A 13390-nucleotide genomic window follows, 5' to 3' on the forward strand; every position below is an offset into this window, starting at 1 on the left:
CCCCAAATTTCACCAACTTATCAATACTCTCCATTAATGTGAATGGCTTAAACTGCCCTCTAAAGAGGCATAGGTTAGCTGACTGGATACAAAAACTCAGGCCAGATATTTGTTGCATACAAGAGTCACATCTTAACTTAAAAGACAAATACAGACTCAGGGTGAAAGGATGGTCATCCATGTTTCAGGCAAATGGCAACCAGAAAAAAGCAGGCATTGCAATTTTATTTGCAGATATAATAGGCTTTAAACCAACAAAAGTAAGGAAGGACAAGAATAGTCACTTCATATTTGTTAAGGGTAAGACTCAATATGATGAGATTTCAATTATTAATATCTATGCACCCAATCACAATGCACCTCAATTTATAAGAAAAACTCTAACAGACATGAGCAACTTGATTTCCTCCAACTCCATAATAGTTGGAGATTTTAACACTCCTTTGGCAATGATGGATCGATCCTCCAACAAAAAGCTGAGTAAAAAATTTTATATTTAAATCTAACCATCCAGCATTTAGATTTAGCAGACATCTACAGAACATTTCATCCCAACAAAACTGAATACACATACTTCTCATCAGCCCACAGAACTTACTTCAAAATCGATCACATCTTAGGTCACAAGTCTATCAAGGAATACAGCAGCGTCTCAGGTTACAAAATCAACATTCATAAATCGGTAGCCTTTATATATACCAACAATAGTCAAGTTGAAAAAACAATTAAGGACTCTATCCCATTCACAATAGTGCCAAAGAAGATGAAATATTTAGGAGTTTATCTAACAAAGGATGTGAAAGATCTATATAAAGAGAACTATGAAACTCTAAGAAAAGAGATAGCCAAGAATGTTAACAAATGGAAAAATATACTATGCTCATGGTTGGGAAGAATCAACATTGTTAAAATGTCCATACTACCCAAAGCAATATATAATTTCAACGCAATCCCCATTAAAGCTCCATTGTCATACTTGAAAGATCTTGAAAAAATAACACTTCGTTTCATATGGAATCAGAAAAAACCTCAGATAGCCAAGACATTACTCAAAAATAAAAACAAAGCAGGAGGAATCACGCTACCAGACCTCAGACTGTATTACAAATGGATAGTGATCAAAACAGCATGGTACTGGCACAAAAACAGAGAAGTAGATGTCTGGAACAGAATAGAGAACCAAGAGATGAATCCAGCTACTTACTGTTATTTAATCTTTGACAAGCCAATTAAAAACATTCAGTGGGGAAAAGATTCCTATTTAACAAATGGTGCTGGGTGACCTGGCTGGCATCCTGTAGAAGACTGAAACTGGACTCACACCTTTCACCATTAACCAACATAGACTCTCACTGGATTAAAGATTCAAACCTAAGACATGAAACTATAAAAATACTAGAAGAGAGTGCAGGGAAAACCCTTGAAGAAATTGGGTTGGGTGAGTTTTTTATGAGAAGGATCCCCCCGGGCAATTGAACCTGCTTCAAAAATACACTATTGGGACTTGATCAAACTAAAAATCTTCTGCACAGTCAAGAACACAATAAGTAAAGCAAGCAAACAGCCTTCAGAATGGGAGAAGATATTTGCAGGTTATGTTTCCTACAAAGGTTTAAAAACCAGAATCCACAGAGAACTCAAACGCATTAGCAAGAAAAGAAGAAGGGATCCCATCACAGGCTGGGCAAGGGACTTGAAGAGAAACTTCTCTGAAGAAGACAGGTGCGCAGCCTTCGACATATGAAAAAATGCTCATCATCTTTAATCATCAGAGAAATGCAAATCAAAACTACTTTGAGATATCATCTAACTCCAGTGAGACTAGCGTATACCACAAAATCCCAAGACCAGAGATGTTGGTGTGGATGTGGAGAAAGGGAACACTTTTGCACTGCTACTGGAATTGCAAATTAATACATTCCTTTTGGAAAGAGATATGGAGAACACTTAGAGATCTAAAAATAGATCTGCCATTCAATCCTGTAATTCCTCTACTGGGCATATACCCAGAAGACCAAAAATCAAATCATAATAAAGATAGTTGTACCAGAATGTTTATTGCAGCCCTATTCATAATTACTAAGTCATGGAATAAGCCCAAATGCCCATCGATCCACGAATGGATTAATAAATTGTGGTATATGTACACCATGGAACACTATGCAGCCTTAAAGAAAGATGGAGACCTTACCTCTTTCATGTTTACTTGGATGGAACTGGAACATATTTTTCTTAGTAAAGTGTCTCAAGAATAGGAGAAAAAGTACCCAATGTACTCACCCTTATTATGAAACTAATCTAGGACCTTCACATGAAAGCTATAACCCAGTTACAAGCTAAGAATAGGGAGAAGGGGGAAAGGGAGGGGAGGTAGGGGGGAAGTAGCTGGAGGGAGGTGGATTAATGGGATTACACCTGCGGTGCATTTTACAAGGGTATATGTGAATCTTAGTAAATGTGGAATGTAAAGGTCTTAGCAAAATAACTAAGAAAACTTAGCAAAATAAGAACTAACTTAGCAAAATAAGAACTAACTTAGCAAAATAACTAACATAGGAAGGCTATGTTAACTAGTGTGATGAAAATGTGTCAAACAGTCTATGAACCAAGTGTATGGTGCCCCATGATCATACTAATGTACATAGCTATGATTTAATAAAAAAATAAAAATAAAAGTAAAAAAGAAAATTGTTTAGAGGTTGGAAGGGACTGAGAATGGTGGGAGGAATTGACTATGAAATGTGAAATGGCCTGGGGATATTTTTTTGGAATGATGTAAATATTTTATTTCCTGATTATAGTTATAGTTACATGAATATATATGTTCATCAAAATTCACAGAATTGTATACTGAAAAATGTAAATTTATTGTGTATAAGTAATACCTTAATAGAAAACAATCACCTGGGAATTTTTTTTTAAATTTCAGATTATGAGGGTATAAATGATCCGGTTACTATATTTGCATTTGTAGGTAAGGTCTCTGTTGTAGTTATGCCCTGTACCCAGGAAGTATGCCATATACCCTTACATTGTGCCCACTAGGTGAGAGCACATCAATCCCCCTCCTTCCTTCGCTATACTCCTCAATAAAAAAAAAAAGAAACAATAAATCCATTACCATTCTCAAGCATTTTTGTGGGAAACCAGTATATAATGAAGGAGTGGATCAAAGCATTTATACATTGAATCCAAAACACCTAAAAGAAAACAAAGCAAGAAAGTCAAGAAGGCATTTTGATATAAATCTAAAAATACACAGGGAGAAAAAAAATGCATATACATTTTAAGAAAGAAAAAACCTGTATAAATTTGTAATGCCCAAGTCACTTTTGACTTCTGTAATTTCAAGAGGTACTCAACATGACTTTTCTTTTTCTTTTGTTATCAGTATGTATTGAGTACTACAATTTTAATACAGTTTTTTCCTTTCTTAAAATGTGTATGCATTTTTTGGTTATCTTTGTATGCAACATTATGAAGTATATTAGCTATGTATAATGCAATTGCAAAGCTAAAATATTTTTGAAGATTGAAAAAATTCTATTTTACAAGAAATGTCTATGAAATTATACGATAATATTATTCTGAAAGTAAATTTATTAAATATAAATATATGGAACTAAAATATAACATATTTGTTATAAAAAATTATAAGGTCTTGAATTATCCAGTGAAAAAGAACCAGAAGTAATTTTTTAAAATTTCAGATTAATATAATGGTACAGACAACTAGGTTACATTGTTTGCATTTATTAGATAGAGTACAAGTTGTAGTTGTGCCCTCCCCCAGGAGGTATGCTATATACCCTTACCTTGTGTCTGTTACATGAGACCACATGAATCCCCCTACCTTCTTCCTTCTCTACCCTCCCTCTTGAGTTTAATTGTGTTTATATCTTGTGGGGGGATTTGTTCATCTACTGCTTTCATATTAGTATTGAGTACATCGAATTCTCACTTTTTCATTCTTGTGACACTTTTCCCAACCATACCCAGGTTAATACAAAAGATATAAAGTCTGCATCATTTTTAGGCTGAATAACATTCCATGGTATACATATGCCACAGTTTATCAACCCATTCATGTGTAGATGGGCACTTGGGTTGATTCCACATCTTGGCAATTGTGAACTGAGCTGCAATAAACAGTCTAGTGCATAGGTCCTTATGGTAAAATGATTTTTTTTTCTTCTATGTCGGTACTTAGTAATGGGATTACAGGATCCAAGGGGAAGTCTACTTTTAGTTCTTTGAGGATTCTCCATACTTCCTTCCAAAGAGGGAATATTATTTTTCAAATCCCACGAGCAGTGTTAGAGTGTTCCTTCTCTCCACACCCACACCAACATCTGCACCTTTGGGACTTTGTGAAGTGCACTATTCTCACTGGGGTTATACGATATATCAGAGTGGTTTTGATTTGCATTTATCTGATAATTAGGGACAATGAGCATTTTTCATGTGTTCGTTAGTCATTCATCTGTCTTCTTCAGAGAAGTTTCTGTTCATATCTCTTTCCCAGTGATAAATGGGATTGTTTGCTCTTTTTTGTTGACTAATTTGAATTCTCTATAGATTCTGGTTGTCTACCTGTTATCATATTTCTGACATCCAAATATCTGTTCCCATTCTGAAGGTTGTCTTTATGCCTTAATTGTTGTGTCCTTATCTGTGCAGAAGCTTTTTTGCTTAAGTCATTTGTTTATTTTTATTGTTGTTGCGATTGCCTAGACCATGAAGAGTTGTTTCACCCTTTCTTCCAGGATTTTATCATTTTGTATCTTAAATTTAAATCTTTTATTCATTGTGAGTCAATTTTTGTAAGTGGTGAAAGGTGCAGGTTCAGTTTCAGTCTTTTACTTGTGGTTATTGAGTTCTCCCAGACCATTTACTGTGGGTTAAACTGTCCCACATAAGCCACACAAGGCAAGTCTGTAATGGGTTAAACATGGCTTTTGTTAACACAAAGGCAAAAAGGGAACTGAGCTCCCCTCTGAGGCATACTCAGAGTCTGTTTCAGAACAGTTTCTCTGATGTTATGCTCCCATTAAGCCCATGAGACTTACAATCTCTCCACTGGAGATATAGGTTGACAGATGTTAAAAACACATTGTCTTTGGAGCATAAAGGTCTCTGCCTTGTGGAAGAACAAAGTCATTACTCCATTATGAGGCAAACTAAGTGTGTGCTTGAGGGATTTTGTTTCCCCTTCTTCCCCAGGAGTTCTTTGTGATTTTTATTTGGATACCTTGCTCAAGAATTAACATATGTCTGAGAAGAAAGAAAAAGCAGAGGAATTTATGCTGATTTGTAGACTTGATGTCTCCTCACAAGTTAAGGTTAGATAGAAAGAGTTAGAGATCATACACTAAGTGTGTACATGACCACCAGTGTATATAGGTGATCAAGAATAAAGATCCTTTGCTACACACCATCCCATGTGGTATAGTCTGTTTCTTGTTTGCCCTTAATAATTGCAGGAGTGAACTTATACCCATGGCAAAGCTGCTGTTCTTTCATGTCTCTGGTCATGCAACAATTTACTGAATAGGGATTCCTTTCCTCAGTGTATACTTCGGTTGAACAAAGATCAGATGGCAATATGAGGCTGGTTTCATCTCTAGTTTTCTATTCTGTTCCATAGATCTATCTCTCTATTTTTGTGCCAATATCATGTTGTTTTGATCATCATGTAAAACCTGAAATCTGGTAAAGTGATGCTTCTGGATTTGTTTTTATTTCTAAGAATACCTTGGCTATATATTTTTTTTTGGTTCTATACAAAATGAAGAACTATTTTTTCAAGTTCTTAAAAGTATAATTTGTATTATATAGTATTTTAATGGGGATTGCATTGAATTTATTGATTGCTTTGGGTAGTATAGACATTTTAACAATGTTGATTCTTCCCAAGCAAGAGAATGGTATGTTCTTCGATTTTTTCGTGTCTTCTGCTATTTCTTTTCTCAGCGTTTCATAATTTTCTTCAACAAAATTCAGCTTCTTTTTCTGATCAGAATACTTAAGAAAATAGAAGAGATGGGACGTTTCTTAAACTTAAAGAAGTCATGTACAACAAACCCACAGCCAACATCATACTGAACAGAGTAAAACTAATTGCCAACACTACTCAATATAGTGCTAGACGTTCTGGCCAATGCAATCAGGTGAGAGAAGGATATTAAGGGCATTCAGATGGAGACAGAGGAAATCAAACTCTTGCTCTTTGCTGATGGTATGATCTGATATTTAGAAAACCCCAGAAACTCAACCACAAGACTCCTGGAAGTGATTAATGAGTACAGCAACATTGCAAGGTATAAAATCAATGTGCACAAATCAGTAACCTTTGTATATGCTAATAACAATCAAGTTGAGAAACAAATCAAGGATACAATATCCTTCACAGTAACTTCAAAGAAAATGAAATGCCTGGGAATACATGTAACTATGAAGCAGAAGTAATTCTTTTAAAGATAAAAATGTTTTTAATTTTTAAAATTATAGGACTTTAAATGTAATTTCATATCATACTTTATGTGATATAATCTCATCCTTTACATTTACAATGTGACCCTGGTCAAAATAATCTTTAACAGGTCATGTACAATTTTCTTAGAGGAAATCTCAATAATATGAAATCTCTGAGCTCAATCAAACCAGGGTGCACCTTGGTTAGATGATAGAACAATACAAACAGAAGGCTTTTCTCTTTCAATTTTACACATACCAGTTACTGTCATACTTGTCAGGGAGGCTAAGAAATAAAAGACTAGAAAAGAATATAGAAAAAGAATGTGACACAGATTTTCCTGGAGTAAGGGAATTTTCAGGAAGGAATGTAAGAAACCAGTTCAAAACAAATTAATTTCATATTAGACAACCTCATGGCCATGGAACATTGGATTCAGACAGTACATAGAAAGCTCCTACCTAAAGAGTGGTTAATAACTATCCCTGGACTTAGCACTATTCATGTCCCATATAATAAATCTTAAAGATTACACTATAAAGGGCTGAACTGTTTCCAGTTAACTTGCTTGTGTTCCAGAGGAAAACTCAGGATGATAGCAATTTCATAAAAAAAAAAAAATACAAATAAGACTATGGAAAGTACTAAAAGAAATATACTATCAACACGGAATTTCATACAAAGCAAAAATAATGCTTATAAAATAAAGGTGAAGTAAAGACATTGTCATACATGTGAAAGCTGAAAGACTTAATCGCCAGCACATTTGTACTGTAAGAAATGTTTTTTTTTCCACTCTAAGAAATGTTAAAGAAAGTCTTTGAGACAGAAAGAAAATAATAATAACAATAATAATAATGTGAGTTATTATTACAAAGGATATAAGACCCCTTGAAACAATACATATAGAGGAAAAGATAGGAGTTTCTCTTGCCATTTATACTTTTACAAATAATTACTTAAATAAATATATAAAATGTACCATACTTTGCCATGTATAATGTCCACTGACATTTTTGACACAAACTTTCAGGAAAAATATCTTTCTTTTTTTTTTTTTTTATTTTTTTATTAAATCATAACTGTATACAATGATATGATTATGGGGCATCATACACTCACTTCATAAACCATTTGACACATTTTTATCACAGTGGTTAACATAGCCTTTCCGGCGTTATCTCACTTACTGTGCCAAAACATTTACATTCTACATTTACCAAGTTTCGCAAATACCCCTATAATATGCACCACAGGTGTGATCCCACCGATTCCCCTCCCTCTACCCACCTCCCCTTTCCCACTTCCCCCTATTGTTAAGTTGTAGCTGGGTTATAGCTTTCATGTGAGAGTCCCAAATTAGTTTCATAATAGGGCTGTGTACATTGCGTACTTTTTCTTCCATTCTTGGGATACTTTACTAAGAAGAATATGTTCCAGCTCCATCCATGTAAACATGAAAGAGGTAAAGTCTCCATCTTTCTTTAAGGCTGCATAGTATTCCATGGTATACATTACCACAATTTATTAATCCATTCGTGCATCGATGGACACTTGGGCTTTTTCCATGACTTAGCTATTATGAATTGGGCTGCAATAAACATTCTGGTACAAATATCTTTGTTATGTTGTGATTTTTGGTCTTCTGGGTATATGCCCAGCAGAGGAATTACAGGATTGAATGGCAGATCTATTTTTAGATCTCTGAGTGTTCTCCATATATCTTTCCAAAAGGAATGTATTAATTTGCATTCCCACCAGCAGTGCAGAAGTGTTCCCTTTTCTCCGCATCCACGCCAGCATCTCTGGTCTTGAGATTTTGTGATATAGGCTAGTCTCATTGGAGTTAGATGATATCTCAAAGTAGTTTTGATTTGCATTTCTCTGATGATTAAAGATGATGAGCATTTTTTCATATGTCTGAAAGCCTTGCGCCTGTCTTCTTCAGAGAAGTTTCTCTTCAAATCCCTTGCCCAGCCTGCGATGGGATCCCTTGTTTTTTTCTTGCTGATGCGTTTGAGTTCTCTGTGGATTCTGGTTATTAAACCTTTGTCAGAGTTATACCCTGCAAATATCTTCTCCCATTCTGAGGGCTGTCTGCTTGCTCTGCTTACTGTGTTCTTAGCTGTGCAGAAGCTTTTTAGTTTGATCAAGTCCCAGTAGAATAAAACTTGAATTGAGTAACAACAGGAATCTGCATACCCATACAAAAACATGGAAGTTAAATAACCTTATGCTGAATGATAGCTGGGTCAGAGATGAGATTAAGAAAGAAATCACCAATTTTTTGGAACAAAATGACAATGAAGACACAAACTATCAGAACCTCTGGGACACTGCAAAGGCAGTTCTAAGAGGGAAATTTATAGCACTGCAAGCCTTCCTCAAGAGAACGGAAAGAGAGGAAGTTAACAACTTAATGGGACATCTCACGCAACTGGAAAAGGAAGAACATTCCAACCCCAAACCCAGTAGAAGAAAAGAAATAACCAAAATTAGAGCAGAATTAAATGAAATTGAAAACAAAAGAATAATACAACAGATCAATAAATCAAAAAGCTGGTTTTTTGAAAAGGTCAATAAAATAGATAAACCTCTGGCCAACCTAATCAGGAAAAAAAGAGTAAAATCTCTAATATCATCAATCAGAAACAACAAAGACGAAATAACCACAGACTCATCAGAAATCCAAAAAATCCTTAATGAATATTACAAGAAACTTTATTCTCAGAAATATGAAAATCTGAAGGAAATAGACCAATACTTGGAAGCACGCCACCTTCCAAGACTTAACCAGAATCAAGTGGAAATGTTGAACAGACCCATATCAAGTTCAGAAATAGCATCAACTATACAAAACCTCCCTAAAAAGAAAAGCCCGGGACCAGATGGTTTCACGTCAGAATTCTACCAAACCTTTAAAGAGGAATTAGTACCTATATTACTCAACCTGTTCCAAAATGTAGAAAAAGAAGGAAGACTACCCAACACGTTCTATGAAGCAAACATCACCCTGATCCCCAAACCAGGAAAAGACCCAACAAGAAAAGAAAATTATAGACCAATATCACTAATGAATATAGATGCAAAAATATTCAACAAGATCCTAACAAACAGAATCCAACAACACATCAAACAAATTATACATCATGACCAAGTTGGTTTTATCCCAGGGTCTCAAGGCTGGTTCAATATACGTAAATCTATAAATGTAATTCAGCACATAAACAAATTAAAAAACAAAGACCATATGATTCTCTCAATTGATGCAGAAAAAGCTTTTGATAATATCCAGCATCCCTTCATGATCAGAACACTCAAGAAAATTGGTCTAGAAGGGACTTTTCTTAAACTGATAGAGGCTATCTACAGCAAACCCACAGCCAATATCATATTGAATGGAGTTAAATTGGAATCATTTCCACTCAGATCAGGAACCAGACAAGGCTGCCCATTGTCTCCATTGCTTTTCAACATTGTAATGGAAGTTTTAGCCACCGCAATTAGGAAAGAAAAGGCGATCAAGGGTATCCATATAGGGTCAGAAGAGATCAAACTCTCGCTCTTCGCAGATGATATGATTGTGTATCTGGAAAACACTAGGGACTCTACTACAAAACTCCTAGAAGTGATCAAGGAATACAGCAGCGTCTCAGGTTACAAAATCAACATTCATAAATCGGTAGCCTTTATATATACCAACAACAGTCAAATTGAAAAAGCAGTTAAGGACTCTATCCCATTCACAGTAGTGCCAAAGAAGATGAAATATTTGGGAATTTACCTAACAAAAGACGTGAAAGATCTCTATAAAGAGAATTATGAAACTCTAAGAAAAGAAATAGCTGAAAATGTTAAGAAATGGAAAAACATACCATGCTCATGGCTAGGAAGAATCAACATTATCAAAATGTCCATACTACCCAAAGCAATATATAATTTCAACGCACTCCCTATTAAAGCTCCACTGTCATATTTTAAAGATCTTGAAAAAACATTACTTCGTTTTATATGGAATCAGAAAAAACCTCGAATAGCCAAGACATTACTCAGAAATAAAAACAAAACAGGAGGAATCACACTACCAGACCTCAGACTTTACTACAAATCGATAGTGATCAAAACAGCATGGTATTGGCACAAAAACAGAGAAGTAGATATCTGGAACAGAATAGAGAACCAAGAGATGAATCCAGCTACTTACCGCTATTTGATTTTTGACAAGCCAATTAAAAACATTCAGTGGGGAAAAGATTCCCTATTTAACAAATGGTGCTGGGTGAACTGGCTGGCAACCTGCAGAAGACTGAAATTGGACCCACACCTTTCACCATTAACTAAGATAGACTCTCATTGGATTAAAGATTTAAACTTAAGACATGAAACTATAAAAATACTAGAGGAGAATGCAGGGAAAACCCTTGAAGAAATTGGTCTGGGTGAGTATTTCATGAGGAGAACCCCCCGGGCAATTGAAGCAGCTTCAGAAAAATATCTTTCATTTTAATTTTTTAATTCAAATTTGTAATTGTTTATATTTAGGTACTTTTTTGCATTAGGAAGGAATTTTAGCATTTATTTTTAAGCATATATATTATAATACAAGAAATGTTATGTAACAAATAATTACAAAACACAAGGTACAAAAAGCCAACAATCCTATATATCGATGGGCAAGAGACATGAATAGAACCCTCTCTAAAGAAGACAGATGAATGGCCAATAAACATGTGAAAAAATTGCTCATCATCCTTAATTATTAGAGAAATGCAAATCAAAACCACCCTGAGATACGATCTAACCTCAGTGAGAATGGCCCACATCGCAAAATCTCAAAACTGCAGATGCTGGTGTGGATGTGTAGAGAAGGGAACACTTTTACACTGTTGGTGGGACTGCAAACTAATACAACCTTTCTGGAAGGAAGTAGGGAGAAACCTCAAAGCACTCAAGATAAGACCTCCCATTTGATCCTGTAATCCCATTACTGGGCATCTACCCAGAAGGAAAAAAAATCCTTTTATCATAAGGACACTTGCACTAGACTGTTTACTGCAGCTCAATTTACAATTGCCAAAATGTGGAAACAGCCTAAATGCCCACCAACCCAGGAATGGATTAACAAGCTGCGGTATATGTATACCATGGAATACTATTCAGCCATTAAAAAGAAATGGAGACTTTACATCCTTTGTATTTTCCTGGATGGAAGTGGAACACATTATTCTTAGTAAAGCATCACAAGAATGGAGAAGCATGAATCCTATGTACTCAATTTTGATATAAGGACAATTAAGGACACAGGGGAAAGGATAAAAAAAAAAGGGTACAAGAAATTTTATGTACCAGTAACAAATTTACAATATTTATGCATCATAGAAAGCCAAGAGCTCTTTATCACTGTCAACATCAGTAGTTTTGTCTTCTTCAATTTCTACATTACTAGTGTCTTCTGAAGAATCACTTTCCTCACACTGGTAAATTTCATTGTCTTTAGTTCCATCCAAACAATTACTGATTCCACATGTTTTAAACAATTTCACAACTACTTCCTTTTTCACACTGTTCTAAGAATTTAGGATCTAATCACAAATCAGATCCTAATTTGTGCAATGGATGCCTTTTTGATTCTGCCTATAGGTGTCAAATCATTACTAGCTGATTGCAAGCACAACATCCTCTCTTTCTTCATCAAGGCCTTAAAAGGATTGTTACTGACACATCAAGAGGTTGCAGCTGGGTGGTTATCCCACCAGTAATCACAGCAAGCAGAATTTTCAAGTCTTCTGTAATGGCTTTTGTACTTGGTATAACATGGGCTTTGAAGTGGTCAAAAACAAGCAATGCTTATTTTTTAAGTCATCCTCCTTTAGGCCTTCGTGACAACACTTTGTTAGACCAGGTTTTCATTCATTCACCCTTTTTCATGCAGTGGACAATAACTCTAGTTGGAATCTGTTCTTTTGGAAATGTTTTTCTTTTAAAGATGATCATAGGTGGTAATTTTGTCCCATCTGTACAACAGGGTAGAACAACAGTAAAATGTGTTTTGTCCTGTCCACTAGAAAATCCTGCAAGCATCCAAGCTTAAGAAAAGTCTTGCCCATGAAGGGATAAGTTTGTTGAAGATTCATCCCTCTTTGTTAAGATACCCAATCCACAATAGGCCTCCTGAAGCTGGTTAGTCTGTGAGACCACACATGGTACCTTGCTTCCCTTTCACAACATTTTTTCTCATTTCCCAACACTGTTATTTATCTTATTTGAACCTCAATTCTCTGACTTAGCTACAGTAACAAGAAGTTGGCATAAGACTGCATTCCTTGTATTTTAAAAATTATTTTTCCTGGGCAGCGCCTGTGGCTCAAAGGGGTAGGGTGCTGGCCCCATATGCCGGAGGTGGTGGGTTCAAACCCAGCCACGGCCAAAAAAAAAAAACTGCAAAAAAAAAAAATTATTTTTCCTAAAGTTTTAGAAAAGGAAAAGGAAAAGGGCAAAGGTACCTTTGGAATCAAGTTAGATGAAAGACCTGCAATAAATTTCCTATTTACCTTTGTGTTGAAAATTTCCCCTGTCTGAGACATGGTGTAGACTTGTGGATACTTAAGCAGGCTGCTCTTACTGCAACATTGTTCAAAGATTCCCAGGGTTAAAGGTGGTAGTGAAGTGAAAACCTGCATAGAAAACAAGAATCTATCAAGAAGAGCCCTTTGTCCATACCTGAGTAAATGATATTGTACCAGTGTGGATTTACTAGTTTGATAAGATGATTATGGAAATATTATTTTGGAGAAGCTGGGTGAGGGATACATAGGACTCTATTATTTTTGCATTTTGTGATAAGTCTTAAACTATCAAAATAAAAATTATTTACAGAGGAGCTATAACTAAATTACTTCAATTCAAACAGATCAC

At 35.3% G+C, this 13390-nt stretch overlaps 1 protein-coding gene across 1 annotated transcript in view; it reads right to left on the reverse strand.

Moving 5' to 3' along the window:
* Positions 1-13390, reverse strand: part of LOC128566496 (phospholipid-transporting ATPase IB-like) — a 372171-nt gene that overhangs the window by 92374 nt on the left and 266407 nt on the right. The window contains exons 27-28 of the mRNA XM_053563334.1: positions 13027-13149; positions 3122-3200 (exon numbers count right to left, since the gene is read on the reverse strand). Coding sequence (XP_053419309.1) covers positions 3122-3200; positions 13027-13149 — 202 coding nt within the window. The remainder of the gene's footprint in view (positions 1-3121; positions 3201-13026; positions 13150-13390) is intronic.

This window comes from Nycticebus coucang, chromosome 15, assembly GCF_027406575.1.
Source record: "Nycticebus coucang isolate mNycCou1 chromosome 15, mNycCou1.pri, whole genome shotgun sequence".
In the NCBI taxonomy this organism is placed as follows: Eukaryota; Metazoa; Chordata; class Mammalia; order Primates; family Lorisidae; genus Nycticebus; species Nycticebus coucang.